This window comes from Furipterus horrens, unplaced genomic scaffold (assembly GCF_987537825.1).
Source record: "Furipterus horrens unplaced genomic scaffold, mFurHor1.1.pri manual_scaffold_17, whole genome shotgun sequence".
In the NCBI taxonomy this organism is placed as follows: domain Eukaryota; kingdom Metazoa; phylum Chordata; class Mammalia; order Chiroptera; family Furipteridae; genus Furipterus; species Furipterus horrens.
The window spans coordinates 5,020,053-5,037,182 of NW_028327187.1; the positions used below are offsets into that span (position 1 = coordinate 5,020,053).

A 17,130-nucleotide genomic window follows, 5' to 3' on the forward strand; every position below is an offset into this window, starting at 1 on the left:
AAGATGAGTGCTTGGTGTGGAGTGGGGCAGCGGGCTAGGTATCTTGGCCTTCTCTCTCTTAGCATGTTTCTCCTCTGCCTCAGTCTAGTTTAAGGGAGATCAAGGCTCCAGCGTTCTCAGTGCCAGCATGTTTAGCCTTGTCCTAGAAGTGGGAGCTGGGTGAAAAGGGAAGTCCCCATCCCTTGGCTGCACTTCATCAGAACTTAGCCTCAGCAACAGGTAGCTGAGGGAAGTGTGAGAAGCACTTGTACCCGGTCCTACCCAAGAAGACAGCACTTCAACTCTGGCTGGTGTGGCTCAGTGGACTGAGTGCCGGCCTGCAAACCAAAGGGCTGCAGGTTCAATTCCCAGTCAGGGCACCTGCCTGGGTTGTGGGCCATGTCCCAAGTTGAGGGCGTGTGAGAGGGAACCATACAATGATGTCTCTCTCCCTCTTTTTCTTCCTCCTTTCCCCTCTCTCTGAAAAGAAAGAAATAAAATCATTTTTTAAAAAGAGAGAACTAGGGAGAGAGGGAGCCCTGTGTTCTTGGTTATTCTACACAGCAGTGGAGTTTCCATATTGATAAGCCTTGGTGAGAGGGAAGACAGAATTGAAAATTATCGTGTAGGAATGAGAGATGGTACGTTAAAACTTTCAATATGTGACAGAATAAAATGCTTCGCGTGTGACAGCAAACTGCTCCCGCAATATTGATTCCAATCGGGGGACATTTTCAGAACTGGTGTTCCTCTACAATATGAGCCCTGCACTCTGGACTGGCGAGTCCAGCATTTTCATCTGGTACAAAAATCGTTTGAAAGAGAAACAAATGACGAAGAAGCAGGGGTTCCTTTTCTTTCTTTAGTCACATGATCCTTGAGCGCTGGCCTCCTTTCGGCGGAGGAGAGACGAACCAAGAAGAAAACAGACAAGCAAAAACACAAAGCCTCCCCAATTCCGGGAGCAAAACGAAAAAGGCAGCCGAGTCCATAAGCGCCTCACACGCTTGTCACAATCACGCCACAGGGAAGGCTTCTCCACCGGAAACGGCCCGACCGCACTCACGGAGGAAGGGCCATGGACCGTATAGACCGCGGAAGAGAACGCCACCACCGAGTCGCACAGGCGTTGCCAGAGCGTCGGGCCCCGTCGCCACCTCCCGTCTGTCTGGGAGCAGTAGCTAGGCAACCGTCGGCCGTCTCGCAGAGCCGGGGCCGGGCTGCGGGCGTGCTGCCTCTGGCGGCGAACGGCGAGTACTGAAGCTCTCTCTCCCAGTTTTTGCCTTCCCCTCTCTCCACCCCCTTTGCCCCCGCCCACTTCTCCGACACTTCAACTCCTCCCTCTTCTTCTCTCTTTCCCTCTCCTTCCTCCTCCGCCTCCTGAGCTCTACAGCTAGAATATCTATGGGTCGAAACGTGATGCGATGAATCCGAGAGAGACCGAAACTGGGACGAGGAGTGCAGCGGAAGCGGCGGGACTCCAGGGCATGGGGGCTTCACCACAATAGAGTCAGCGCCCCTACCCCCCGCTGGTAGTCCCTTCGGATCGTAGCCCCCAAACCCCCTTGGGAAAAGGATGGCGGCGGCACCTACTCAGATCGAAGCCGGTGGGTGGCTGTGTCCGGGGGCCAAGTGGTTGGGGTCTCAGCGTGACGGATGTCAGTTTGTTTTCGAAAAGCTTCTATTTCTGTTCTTTGCCTCCCTCTCAACCTCTTTTTTCCATGTTCCTCAGAGCTGTATTACCTGATCGCTAGATTCTTGCAGTCCGGACCCTGCAACAAATCGGCTCAGGTGAGAGGGACAAGAGATGTGGGAGTCGTGGGGAATGATCCCAAAGGGGAAGTCGAGGCAGAGGGGTTCGCGGTTCCGCTGACGGAATGGCCGGCCTTGACTAGCCCTGCCGTCAGCGGCTGTGCTCTCAGTGGGGAGGGAGGAATGGGTTCATGGCCCAGGCTGCTCCTCATATTCGTGTTTCCCTTTCGCTCAGGTTCTAGTACAGGAGCTCGAGGAGCATCAGGTACGGAGCCCCTCCGGGGAGAGGTGGGGAGGGCTGTGCCGAGACCGGAGGGAGGGAGAGCAGCTCAGGGGCGGAGGGCAGGGCCCGGTGGGGAGCTTGGATCTGGGCACTCACAGCTCTTGTCACTGGGGTGAACCGCCTTCTTCCCTCAAAAGGGGCGGATATCGCTGGGGTCTCAACTCGCCCCCTCTTTATGCCCGTGGGAAGCGGTTTTTCAGGATTTCCTTCCCTTCGGCCTCCTCCCCACACACATACCCGTCTAGCTCTGGGGCAACAAGCTACAAGGCCGAGAGAAATAAACACGCCAAAGGGTCGTGGGACGGGACCCACGCCGCTTCGGGCTGACGGGGAGCCGAGGCTTGGCCTTTATCGTTCGCGCCCCCCCCCAACCCCTCCTTTCTCTTCTCTGGCCCCCAGCTGATTCCGCGCCGCTTAGACTGGGAGGGGAAGGAGCATCGAAGAAGCTTTGAGGATCTGGTGAGTAAACTTTTCATTTCAACTTACCCCAACTCTTTTCTCTCCTCCCTCGCCACCTCGTTCCCCTAGCCCGACCCCCGCCCGCGACCCCTCAGCCTGGAAGGCTCCTGAGCTCCGTGTAGAAGCGAGGAACGACTGCCCCTTCCCCCTCCCGAGTCGGAGAAAGGGTACCTTGCCCTCCCCTTGGCCTCACTTATTTCCGCCCGAAAACTTTACGCTATCCGAGTTACTTATCAAACATGCCGTATTGTGGATTGCAAATTGTTATACAAACATCGGGAAAGACCCATTGTAGGGGGAAAAGGGAGAGAAACCAGGGGGTTATCTTGGGGCACGTACCATGGACTGACGCTGGCCAATGGCAGCGTTGGTAACAGCGCGGAGTTCCGGATTAGTGGAAGAAAACTGGTTTCTGGTTGGCTCTGGCTTGAAATACGGGAACTGAGGCCAGGCTCAGTCTTTTTGGGGGTGGAGGGGACGAGGGAGGGGGCTCTGGAGGGGAGTTGACGGACTCGGATTGACAAAAACGGCAATTAAAAATAAGGACCATCGAGCGAATTCCAAAATTTCGAGTACTAAATAAAAGCATAATCGTTGTATATCTCAGATTTGAGAAAAAAAGCTCATCAAAGCGTTATTAAATGTGTGCACATTTTTACTAAATCACAACTATGGATTATGATCGTTTTCAAGAATTGATGAAGCACGATTTGGGGTTTACAAGGAGACAACAATGGCTATATTCTATAATACAATGTACTTTAGTAAAGGACCAAAGGCATCACATTGACCGTTGTTTTCCCTACAAATATAATTCATAGTGGAAATGTATCTTGTGTTTAGCATCGATACACACACAAAAAAGGTGATCCTTTTTATTTTGGGAACGCTGTTATATTGTATTAGCCACTGGCACAGTGAATTGGAAGGAAATTGAAAAAAAAAAGAGTGATGTTATTGAAATCTAACTTGAGCCATCTTTCAAATAAAATCCAAATGTAGAAAAATCGGACAAAGTTTTAAAAAGTTGCAGGGGTATGGTAGACTCCAAATATAAATAAAACGATTTAAAATTTGCTTGTAATAACACAGTATTTAAATTGCTTTGGTGTTCATTTCAATTGCTCTTTGTATTAAATTACAATAATGAGGCTACATTAATTATTGCCAAATTTACTATTTTTAAATTTTCTTCAAGTTACACAAAATGCTATAACGATTGTAACATGGATAAAGTCCACCATCTGTACTAATCATGGTAACGGATTTGCAGATGCATAAACATTATTTTTGAAAAACTGCATATATTATCAGTTTATTTAATTAGTATTCAGACGTTTTGTTGAACTTAAATCCTGCCAAAAAAGTGCAAAAACAACAGTGTCTACCAATATATATTTTAACACTTCATGACTAAGGTGGTTTTGAAGAACGGTTTTACACTGAGGTGTATTTTAAATGTTTTCATTTACTTTTGTCTCTAAGTGGGCTATTTTAAGTAACTAGAAAAGGCTTAAAAGGAAAAAAGCTGCTTAAACATAAAGTTGGCAGTGATAGAAAGTCAATGAACACCAAAATAATTAAAAATACAGTCTCCTAATCACCCACACACACAGAAACCCAGCCTACTACACTTCCTTTTCTTTTATTGTAAAGGCCTCTTCTTAAGTAATTGTAATCAATGTCCATTTTATGCTTTATGTGTCTTACTTAACACTGATAAATATGCTTATCTGTATTTCACTACTCATTCTTATTTTAATGGTAAGAAAATATTCAATTACAACTTCTATTTGAGCCCTTTAGTTACTTCCACTTTTTCATTAATATCTTTCCAAAGTCAGGTAGTCTTTCTGTTTTTTCTCTTTTTTTCCCCCTGAGTTCTTTTCCTGGGCTATATTCCTAAAGTAGAGTTATCAGGTCAAAGGGTCTTATGAGTTTTACAGCTCCTGTTATATATTTTTAAGATTACTTTCCAGAAGATTGTACTAATTTATAGTATCACCATTAGGTACTTAACAGGGGGTTTTTAATAATATTTTTTACATCTTTTGGTAGCTTTAATTGATGAAAGTAGTCCCTGCTTGATTTAATTAGCTCTCTTTTGCGTTGTTCCTGAAGCTTAAACTTTAACCAGTTATTTTTAATTGTTAATCCACGTGTATATCCCTATATTTTACTTGATTTTCACTCTCCTGATTTTAATTTTAATTTTTCATATATTTATTTTACATACATAGAATTTCTTCTGTTGTTTGAACATTATAGTTTAGATTGTCTTTTTTGTTTTTAATTTAAGTTTTATATTGTACACTTAGGTTTTTATTTTTCCACACTGGGATCCATTTAGTCTAGGGATAGTACATTTTGCTAGTGGGGTCTTCTTTTAAGTCAAATGTGTGCTCTCTACCTACAGATTCCTTTGTAATGGAAGAGAGGACAGGGCTGAGTGAGAATTTGAACACAAGGACAAGCAGTGTAGTGACTGAGAACTGACTGGACAGTGTTAGATGCATTCTAGATTCAGCTGTTGATTGTTGATTAAAATTATTACACACCTGGCCTCTGATGTTGAGTGGCTTAATTGTGGAAGAGATGGACTTTTTTTTATTGGGTTGGCGTTTTTTAAAGTGCTATTAGAACAGTGGATTTACAGTGTGATCTTTGATTTAGCTACATGTTTTGGATTGGAATTTAGGGCGAATTATTAATAAGTAGTATAATCTGGTATGTTAAATTATATAGCACTTCCAACTTAAGATGTGCTGGGGTATAAGAAGTAAAGAAAACAAATGCATAATGAAGAGTTAAGGACTATAAACAAAGATATCAAAATACTGAATGGGGTTGCATATCCATGTATACACTGTATAATAGAAAAAAATCCTGCCTTTTTGTCCTTATGTATATTTTTGTTTGCATTATCTGTACTGCTTAACTGGATTTATCCAGAAGAATATTAAGATAATAGGTTAATTACTACTGTTCCTATTACATATTCTACAACTTCCCCCTGTTTATTTCTCAAATGTGGTTTAATGTTTTAATTAAAATTTGGAACATAAGTGAAGGTGCTTTTTCGTTAAAGCTACTGGCAGGCAAGTATTGACATATCCAGATCTGAAGTGCCTCGGAAAATATGTCTGCGTGAAATGTTTATCAGTTTCTATTGAACTGTACAGTTTTTGAATATGGCATTCAAAATAAAACGCTCTAATTTTCCGAATTCTAACAGTAATGATACGGGGAGAATTTTAAAGTGATGCTGATTGTTTCTGAAGTTTGATCTGGGCCTTTTTCTTTATATCTGCCTGACTTATTTGCAACATAATAGAATTAGATTTGCTTCTTACAATTCATCTTAAGGTAACTAATTTAAATAATTACAGATGTCTTTTCATTTGTGGTGACCCTGTTGAATTGTTGGCTATTTTATTGCTTCCTCCTTGGAGCTTTATTGGGAACAATGAACGTAGTAATGAGGGGGGCGTGTGTGTTCAAATGATCAGTTTTTGTTAATATACACATTTCATATATTGAATGGCAACTGGGAAACTTTTTCAAAGGCAGTTTAAAGATTTTTGAGTCATTTTAAGGGGACTCATCATAATACTGAACCAAAGACACAATTATCTTTAGGTGTGGTATACATTTTTTATATTTATTCAGTATTTTCATCCATAGAATTCAAAGCACCAAGAAATGTTTACATTATGAGTGACAGATTGTACTACCTTCATTTTATATACAAAAAACTTGAAGTGGTTCTAAGCTGTTCAAAAACTTTTATCAAGATTGTATGTTCACTACTATCTTTAAAAAGAATACATGTATCTTATGATGATATGTCATTATAAGAATTTGCATCTGCATATAACATTCAAGTTTAAAAGTATTTTCACATTCAATTTGATTCTTACCAACTACTTTAAAACACTGCATTTGAATTCCAGACATACCTGAATTTTTTTTTCTTACCTTGCCCAGCTCTTGTTCTCTAATTACCGATAATAGCTTAAATTGTCTGTTAGAACAGTATCTTTGAGTGCTGGTAGCGGAGTTATTGCATCCCTCAGTGTGGAAGCAATTTAAGCATGTGTGATTTATTAACTGCTGTGTGGACACACAGCCATAGTTAGGAAGAACAGAATGCATCTTGGGAAACCAGAAAGCATGTGCTGCTCAAGCCCAGTGTGGATATAATGGTAACTCATAGGCATTGTGGCAGAGAGCAATGAATGTCTGAAAACTAGTATTCTTGGCTGCTGATTTGCCTGAGCCACGTGTTTATCCTTGCTTTCTGTAATATGTCAGCTTCATCCGCTTGTCTGGATTCATCCTTCGCTTTTTGTTCACACTTGGGTTTGAGGAACATACTGTGGATGACTAAAATCCTTTTGGAGATTTATCATTAGTCCTAGGAGAACTGGTATCTCAGTATAAATGAGATGGCCTTAAGGAGGTGGTGAGAGTTGCTGTTAGGGCGAATGTGTTTCCCTTATAAAATTTTGTCCTGAAAGCACTTTTGCCGAATTTGAAATTAGTTTAGTTTGTGTGTTTTGGTCTTGTTTTATTGATGTGGATTACTGATTGATTAACAAATAATTTTTAATACACATAAAAATAGTAATTTAAAGGCAGCTTAGTGTTTGTGTCATATTTTAGAGGTGCCCTTGTTTGGGCATATAGCATTTTGTGGGTAATAATGAAAAACATCATAAGATTTAGTCTGGATTATAGTCTTTACTTGCTGAGTGACCTTGGGAAAGTTACTTAACCTCTCAGGGATTCGGTTTCCTTATTTATAAAATAAAAACCAATACCTGTTTTACATGGTTTTTGTGTGAACCAAATGAGTCAAATATGAAAGAATACATTTTGTTAAATGAAAGCGCTGTGCAAATGACTTGGTTACTACATTTTAAAAATAGGCCAGAGAGGCTGAATGGCAAGCATAGAAACCTGGAGAACTATGACTCTGGAATTTATATTTTTTAGCTAGGTAATTCTGACCATCTAATTTACCTAACAGTTTTTTTTTTTTTATAAGGTGAGGGACATAAAAACATACCATTTAAAAAGTATTTAAAAAAGTGTGTGTCAGAATTGTACCCCAAATGAGTGTTCTGAGGTACCTCTGTGTTAAATAAGAGATTATAATTAGGTCATAATATATGTAGTGTCATTTGTATTTTTCTGAATTACAGAAAAGTAAGTATGATACGGGTGTAGTAGTCACTATTTTTTTAAGAAGTGGGAGGTAAGTCTATCCACTGTGCTGTTGCAGGGGTTCTCAGCCCTTCTGATTGATCTCTTCTTATCCTGAACTTCTTTTCTATACATTACTGATAATTAACTTCTTGGGTTTCAAATTACATTGTTGAAAAAAATTTTTTCATACCCTTTATTTTCTGCCATGTCGCTTTATGGCCCTCCATTATGATTTGTTTCCTTAACTGTTTTAAGGAGCATTTCATTGTAGGCTTTGTAAATCTACTAGTACGTACTGAGAGAAAATATTAATGTTCAGTGCTTTCTTCTAGCCTCTTTTGTACAAGTTTTTTTTAATCAGCACCCAAGGACTTGGTTGGAGTGAGAAAGGGGGAGGGAGGGAGAGGGGGAGAGAGAGAGAGAGCGAGCGAGAGAGAGTGAGAGTGACAGAGAGAGCGAGCCGTGCCAGAGAAACATCTGTTGGCTGCCTTCTGTATGTGCCCTGACCCGGGATCAAACCTGCAAACCAGGAATGTGCCCTGACTGGAATCAAACCCACAACCTTTTTGCGTACAGAAAACTCCAGCCGAGCCACCCAGCCAGGGCTGTGCACATACATTTTTCTTCAAAATCAAATGATACTATCTCTAGAGTTCTTTTTTTTTTTAACTTAACAATGTGGAGCAGCATCTTAGACATTGAGGAGAAAGTACGCGCTAGTCACCATGCAGGGAGTTTATTGCGTAGGGATGCCCCCTCTTCCCTTTGTTTGCCTTGCGAACTTTTACTCAAGTCTTCAAGTGTGAAATTAGACACGAACCACCCCCAACTCCCAAGTGAAAGTCGGCACTGTGCTCCTTTGCTTCCTTAGCCCTCTATGCTAACCTTAGGGTACCTGTAGCTTTGATTTGTTTCTGTTTGCTGGTTTTTGTTTCCACCACTGGAACTCCGGGGCCCCTTAAAACAGCAGTTTACTCTTCTTGCCATTGCATCCCTCTACTTCAAGTTACTGAGTGAGTGAGTACATGAGTAAATATTCTGTTTTTGTTTTTACCGAATCATGTGATGTGGTTATCATTACTCCCTGTTTTATAGATGAGGAAGCTCAGGCTCAGAGACTGAGTAACCTTACAGGTCACATAAGAAGGAACTGGGGATGCTAGAATAACTCACTACGTCCTTTCTACTGCACCGCACCGCCAGAAGGAGTAGCAGCTAGTCAATTTTAGAACCTGACTAATACAGGCTCTCAGAGTTCAAAGTGCCATGCTAATGTACTTATATTGGTGCATTTAAATCCTTGCTATATTTTCAAAGTCTGTTTGGTTTTCTGTCCCTGCATGCTAAACAAAGCATGTGACTATTTATATATGCTTCCTCTATCTCAGATAAGTGTCACATTTTTTTCAGCATATGGTCCCAGTTTGATTCTTTACCTGTGTTGTCATGATCTTAGTTAGAAAATAAAACACATGATTCTATTTCCGTTTTAGAGTTGCTTGTCCAACCCTATTATTTTTAAAAGCCACTGTAAAAATATTATTGCCATTTGAAAAGTAATATTTCAAACGTAGCTTTTGATACTGGCCTGGCTCCCTGATATTAGGTGGGACACCTTTTGCATTTTAATCAGTGCCCAGCTGGGTTCCTTTTAACTAAGTATGATGAGTAGGATCATCTCAGTGAGCTCTCTGGCCCTGTCAGTTCTCATACGATTCTGAAGGCGGTAATTCATTTGTTAGATTTGCTCTTTAGGTTAGGTCATCTCCCTGTCCAGAAGGTTTATTATTTAGGTGTCATTTAATTTCTTTCAGTTTACTGAAATTTATAGTTTTAATATTTTACAGTCTTTGTGTTACTTATTTTCATGATTTTTCAACTGCCTCAATAGGACAGTAATAGAGCAGCAGCAGGAGACCAGAGTCCAATCCACTCATTGTGACCATTGGACTTCGCTTCCCTGGATCTGTTTTTCCTACTGTAACATGTAGAGTTAGTTTGATTATATGTAAGGATCCTTCTCATTCAAAGATTCTATAATTTAACTCCTTGGAACTGTTTTACAGAATATTACAGAAGTTTGTATTATACTCTTGAACTTTGTTTTTAGAGAACTCTATCTTCTGCAGATTTCAGAGTGTTTGTTGTGTTACTTGTTGGCCATTATAGTTCAGAGAGAGAGAGAGATGTGGCTAAATAAGTGGCATTGAAATATTTACAGTGACTTATAATATTAAACCACAGATTTCACAGACTTTAAATTTGTTTCATTTGTTGTTCCACTTACGCATTTATTAGTTGCTTCTTCTATATTTCCTGACCAGAGATCAAACCTGCAACCTGGCTTATTGGCATGACAATAGACAACTGAGCTACTTAGCCAGGGCAATGCATACTTTTAATATTATATTTTATATTATAGTATATCCCTACATAATTCTAATGTAGACCTTTTTTAAAAGATTTTATTTATTTTTAGAGAGAGGAGAAGAAAGGGGAGAGAAAGAAACATCGATGTGTGAGAGAAACATGGACTGGTTCCCTCTCACATGCCACCAGCTGGGGACCTGTACAGCAACCCAGGCATGTGCTCTGACCGGGAAGCGAACTGGCAACCTTTGGGTTCACAGGCTGCAGCTCTGTCCATTGAGCCACATCGACCGGGGCCTAATATAGATTTTTTATTTAAAAAAAAAAAATTACTGGAGGTAGTTAAAAAGATCACCTTTAAAAAAATTCCAGGTTTGTCCTGGGTGGTGTGGCTCAGTGGACTGAGTGGTAGCCTGTGAACCAAAGGGTCACAGCCAGGGCACATGCCTGGGTTGTGGGCCAGGTCCCCAGTTGGGGGCACGAGTGAGAGGCAACCACATATAGATGATCCTCTCCCTCTCTTTCTCCTTCTCTTCCCCTCTCTCTGAAAATAAATAAATAAAATCTTTTTAAAAATTCCAGCTTTAATTAGAGGAACCGGGGTAAAGTTAATATTAACTACCACTTATAAGTCCTGAAGTATGTTTTAGAAGAAACTTATTGCAAGAACTGCTGATACAGTTTGGAAACTTGCTAATATTGTTTAAAGGAGAAGTTAACATGTTCATACTCAAAGGTACTTTTGTTGCCATTGTGTTTACAGAATCTATGTTTCTCTAGTACTATTTTAAAGTCAAAATTTTTATTGATTTTTAGAGTAATGCACTTTTAAATGGGACCACTTCAAAATTAATTTTCTATTGTATAGGATGAAAATCAAACTTGAGAAATTTATTTAATAGTTTATAATTATAATAGCAATCTTTAAGAGGAGAATTTGAGAGTAGAAAAGCCTTGTTTTAGTTGCTTAATTAATGATTGTGTTTTTAAATTATTACTGAAAAGTTATAAAATTTTTATGTAATTAACAGTAGATTGAACATCATTGTTTCTGTAACAAAGTAACAAGGCCTCAGGATGTCAGTTTGATGCAATTCTGACAGATTTTTAAAAGATTTTATTTATTTTTAGAGAGAGGGGAAGGGACAGAGAAAGAGAGGAGAGAAACATCAATCAGTTGCCTCTCACATGCCCCCAGCTGGGGACCTGGCCCATAACCCAGGCACATGCCCTGACCGGTGACCTTTCAGTTCTCAGGCTTACACTCAATCCACTGAGACACACCAGCCAGCGCTCTGATAGATTTTTAAATAAGAGGTAAATCTAAACATTCCTGTTAGAGAACTCCCATTTTCTGGATTATATATTGCTAGATATATTGCTATTTGTAGGGGATTTAGCTAGGTTTTTGTAACATGAATAACTTGAGATAGTAATGGCATAAAGAAAAGAAATTTTTTTTTTTTTATAAAAAGGAAAATGCCATAAAAGATGTCAACTACCATCCTATGTTAAGTGTTAATACAGGGTGGAGCAAAAGTAGGTTTAGAGTTTTGGGTATGGAAAATAATACAAGAATTAATAAATAATAATAATACAGAAATAAACCATGTTTTGCATGCTCACAGCTATAAACCTACTTTTGCTCTACCCTGTGTAGCAGTTACTTGATGGAAAAGTAATTGTTAGTATCATAAGCTCAGTTCATCCAAGACAGTGTTGGGTGGAGGGAAAGGCATAAGCTATTATAGATGTTAATATTTGGTATTTTAAAGCTTTTTTCTTTGATATACATATATTTTAGGGCTACTAACTATATTTGTGTGTAGACATATTTAGGAAATGCCCTAATGTTGAAGGAATGAATTACATAGACTAGGATTTTAGCATATCATTGTCTGTAGATAATAAGATATGGTTTTGAGATCGAATCATCGCCTGCTTTGACTTGAATATCACCTTTATGTTTTACTGACAGTTCTTATGTACTTATTTGCATGGAAAACAAAACTAGAGATGTGAGAAATAAAGGAAAGAATTTGCTTGATCCTTTGTCCCAATCCAGCTGCTAAACCTTGTAGATACAAATTTGAAATAGTCGTGTTAAGTTGCCATTCTTCCTGAGCATCATGACAGTTGCCCAAGCCCCAGTTATGCTGGTAGAGTAAAATTGTTTTTTTGCAAGGACTTTCAGTGATAATTGGCAGGAAATAATGTTTAAAAAATCAAAATAAAATCAATTTTTTCAAGAATTCTGAATACATGTTGAATTGTAGATCTTCAAGCTGTTTCCTAAGAAGTCCTACCCTTTGCGACAACATGGATGGAACTGGAGACCATTATGCTAAGTGAAATGAGCCAGTCAGTGAACGACAAATGCCATATGATCTCACTTATATGTGGAATCTAATGAACAAAATAAACTAATGAACAAAGTAGAACCAGACGCACAGAATCATGGAACAGACTGACAGCTGTAAGAGAGGAGGCAGAGGTGGGGACTGACTGAAAAAAGGGGAAGGGATCAGTCAAAGAACATACATGAAGGACCCATGGACATGGACAATGGTGTGGGGATTGACTGTGGAAGTGGGGACAGGCTGAGCAGAGGGGCCCGAAGGGGGAAAAATTGGGACAACTATAATACTGTAAACAAAATACTAAAAAAGAAAGCAAAAGGCACCCTGATGTGAGAGTCTCAGGATTTTCTTCATGAATTCATATGCTAGTGCTTGCAGATAGATTTTACTTTGGTTTTTATTCATTCATTGATTCACTGAGCAAATATTTATTGAACATGCATAATCTCTTGCCTCATGGTGATCATTAGGGATGAGTGACAAAACTATTTTTCTTGTGTTGTGTGGTTCTTGACCTGGTAATATATCGATGTGTGTACTATGTGATGGTAGACATGTATATTTTTGTTTATATTTCTCTCTCTCTCTCTCTTAAAAGTTGGTGCTGTAGCCAGAAGTAGATTTCAGGACCTTATATCAAGATAAGAATGCACATGTTTGTTTTATCTTAGGATTTGTAATATTCTAGTTTTCTCTGTTTACTATTTTGTCTTGTTTATTTTATTTTATTTTTCTGATGCCCACCCCCTCCCCCTCCCCGCCCTCTGTTTACCATTTTAATAATTAGGCATTTATGAAACACACTGGGGACTTGAACATTAGCTTAGAGAAAAAATGAGAAACAATTTTTCTTTATTCCCTCATCCCTATCTACCTATGTTAGCCATCTCCAGAAATTTACTTGTGTGTTTTAAAAAACATTGATATTGCAATGAATTTTGAGTACCATATACAGCTTAGAGCATGGTATTTATAAAATCATTAATTTGATGCTCTTTTGGAAACTAGTCAGCTCTTTTTAGAACAAACAATTCTGCTTTATTAAGCGACTGTGCCCTGTTAATTCTAAAGAGATTGGTAAGGGAAGAGTTTGGTGCAAGTAATACCTTTTGCTTGCATTCTCATCATTTAAATAGAATCTAGAGCCTCTGATTCTTGATCAGTTCGTTACTTCTGAATAAATCAAGTACTAGTAGACTTTACCCATCTTTGTACTTCCTTGATTTTAGGCATGCTCACTTTTGCTGTTTTGTAGCACTTAGTGCCATGCTCTTTAAATGCTATATTATTTTTTTTCTTTTTTTTATTATTTGGTTTTTCAATTACAGTTGTCCCATTTTCCCCCCCATTGCTCCCCCCACCCAACCCACCCCTTCTCCCACAGTCATATCCCTCCCCGTTGTCCATGCCCATGAGTCATTTATACACGTTCCTTGACTAGACCCTTCCCTTACTTATCCCCCTTCTCTCCCTCCCCACTCCCCCCTATTGACTGCTATTCTGCTCCTTGTTCTATTTAGTTCCTTTGTTTGTGTTGTTCTTTAGTTTCCTGTATTAGGTGAGATCATATGGTATTTTGCTTTCTTTGCCTGGTTTATTTCACTGAGCAATGCTATATTATTTAAATGTACTCAATTTTTGTAGCTGTTTCCTCAATTTTTAATTTTTGGAAGTTTGGAGTAATTTGATATGCAATAGCCACACGTGGCTAATGGCCACTGTATTGGACATTGCAGATTTAGAACAATATGGGAACCAGGAAGCAGCTCTCTGGATGGGTGTATAATCTGCTAATAATCTATTGACTATTTAGGTTGATGTATTATATATTTAAAATATTATTTTTCTGATTTTGCGTTTTAAAATTATAGTTTGCTTCATGATGGAAAAGTTTGGTAATGGAGTAGATTCATGTTTTTCTAACAGTTTTTCCTGTGTTTTATTTATGCTTTTTAGGTGGCAGCCAATGCACACATTCCTCCAGACTACCTCCTTAAAATTTGTGAACGGATTGGTCCCTTGCTAGATAAGGAGATCCCTCAGAGTGTTCCTGGGGTACAGACATTGCTAGGTGTTGGTCGGCAGTCTCTGTTACGGGATGCCAAAGGTAAGATTTTCAGTTTTTTGAGGAAGGAGTGGGGAACAGCATATTTTTATGTTAAGTTAATGTTCCCAAGCCTTTGTAAATACTAATTTTCTTCTAGTTTTTCTTCTTTTGCCCATCTTATTTTATTTTCTTAGTGTATAAGTAAATTTTTAGAGGCTTAAAAGGAGCCCTTTTTTGTAAAACAATAAATATCACAGAGGCAAAGGATATAAAATCTATAATCATGTGGCATAGAGATTGCTGGTCTGATTAGTACAGTATCAATTACATTTTAGTGTTCTTAATTTTTGAGTCTTGATATCATCCTAATCGCATAGACTATTTTATAACAAATGAAAATTATGGTATGTAAAATTATAATTGAAAATATTTAAACACAAATGTCAACCCATCAGTGACTGTTCCAAAATAGTTTCTGTCCTCCACTGTTTTTCAGCCTTTTGCATATTTTTCCCAGGTTTTTACATGGAACCCCAATATGTAAAAGATGAAATAGAATTTAATGAACATAGAAATGTGAAATTAGGTGTTAAGGATACCTCTTAGTGTAATAAATACTTACTAGCAACCAATTTATTTCTATTTTGCTTTATTAGCAGAATTTTGTTTATCTTAATTTGCAGCCCTGCCTGGGTGCCTCAGTCTGTTGGAGCGTCACCCCACACACCAAAAGCCTGTGGGTTTAATTCCTGGTCAGGGCACATGCCTAGGTTGTGACTTCCGTTCTCAGGGCACATATGGGAGGCAACCGATCAATGTTTCTCTCTCACATAGATGTTTCTCTCTCTCTCTCTCTCTCTCTCTCTCTCCCTCTCTCTCAAAAAAAAAAAAAAGAATCAATCAATAAACATATTCTTGGGTGAGGATTTAAAAACATTTTTTAATCCTAATTCACAAATATAAATGACAGCAGTAATTAAGCATCCTACTTTATAATTCGAAGAAATTCTTTATCTCAATTAATTTGCAAGGTTTTAAGAGAAGGGTGCAATATTTTCGTTTCAAAGTTGATGTAAGATAAAACATAAAAGGCAGACCCAAAAGCCACAACTCTGTACAGTCAGCTGTCACCTCATATGCCGTGTTCCCTGTTATGACCCAGCTGAAAGGCACTGCAAAACATGGGAGGAGACGTTTCTGAATCTTGTCTGGTGTATGCGTATGTAGCTGTATCTCTGCTGATACAGTTTTATAGGGGTAGATACCTATAAGCCTACAGATCAAAAAGGACCAATGTAAACTTAAAACCTTATTAATCCATGACGTTTAAATAAGATTCAAATTCAAATATACGTGTAATAAAAACTTTACTCCTAGGTCAGCACAGGAATAAAATATCCTGATGCTATATTGTTTTGGTGTTTACCAGTGGCAATGTACATGGTTTGTAACATATTTAAATATATATGCACATTATTTTTATTGTGGTTTTAGTAGGAAAAAGTATATTGTAACAAATTAAATTAAAAATAGACATTTGAATAAGAGGTACAGTTAAAAAAAAACAAAAGAAAACACTGTTCTACTGTTTGACTAATGCTTGGATCTTTTTGTATAGACTGTAAAAGTACACTATGGAATGGATCTGCTTTTGCAGCTCTGCATAGAGGCAGACCTCCAGAACTACCTGTAAATTATGTGAAACCTCCAAATGTGGGTGAGTAATGTCCATGTGAGTTATAAACATATTCTTGATTTGTTCCTTCCTGAACTCATAATAAAGCCAAAAATAGGTACGAGAATCAAATTTGAAGTATAAACAAACTGCTTGCGTTCTTGAGACTTTTCATGGTGGGTCCAGATTTTTAAAAGCATTTTTACAAAAACTAAGGCAAATTTAATCATCTTTTGTAAAGGTTACTTGTTCCTTCCTTCCTTCTTTCCTTTCTTCTTAGCAAAAGCGTTTTTTTACATCCAATAGGTGCTTTTAAGAATGCAGACGTCTATTTACATAACTGTGCTGAGTTCAAAGATTTTAGGAGATCTATGTAAATATACTTTTGTTTCCTTTCATAAGGAAACAAAAGTACCTTCTGCTTATATCTGCTTGCCAAACTTGTGTTATACATTTTATGTCTTTATGAGTATAAGCAATTACCCTTTCCACTTCCAGTTTATTGAAATTCCCATGTGCCATTTAGAATATTTCTTAGTTTTCTCTGGCAACTACTACGAAGAAGTTTAGTAGCGGTTCCCAAGGAAATCTAACGGCAGGACCATTCGCAATAAAGTTAACTCATAAAGGATGGGCAAAACTCAGCAGCTAGGTGAGTGGCTGTCACTCTGCTTCCCTATTTTCTCACTCTTAAAAAATTACTATTTTATAAAGTGCCTGGACAATATTCCTTAAATTCAACTGGAAAACTAAGAATACTTTGTGTTTCTTTTTTTCTGTTTTCCGCGACCTCATTGGGGTGACTTTAGTTAATACACTTAGATAGGCTTCAGTTGTACTGCTCTTTAATGCACCATCTGTATATTGTATTCTGTGTTCACTGCCCCAGAACACTTTTTTCAAAGGGATGCTATCTTATAGAACTTACCCTAAGAGATTAAGTAAATTTGGTTAGAGATTATTTTAAAAGATATTTAGACAAATCACTGATAAA

The 17,130-nt window shown here is 38.6% G+C and overlaps 1 protein-coding gene across 1 annotated transcript in view; it reads left to right on the plus strand.

Annotated features, from left to right (window-relative positions):
• Positions 1-1,389: 1,389 nt before the first annotated feature.
• The window catches only part of BRWD3 (bromodomain and WD repeat domain containing 3), a 112,112-nt gene continuing 96,371 nt past the window's right edge, over positions 1,390-17,130 (plus strand). Inside the window, exons 1-6 of the mRNA XM_090265374.1 lie at positions 1,390-1,586; positions 1,712-1,770; positions 1,967-1,996; positions 2,414-2,473; positions 14,371-14,521; positions 16,080-16,178. Of these exons, the coding sequence (XP_090121500.1) occupies positions 1,556-1,586; positions 1,712-1,770; positions 1,967-1,996; positions 2,414-2,473; positions 14,371-14,521; positions 16,080-16,178 (430 nt within the window). The 5' untranslated portion in view covers positions 1,390-1,555. The remainder of the gene's footprint in view (positions 1,587-1,711; positions 1,771-1,966; positions 1,997-2,413; positions 2,474-14,370; positions 14,522-16,079; positions 16,179-17,130) is intronic.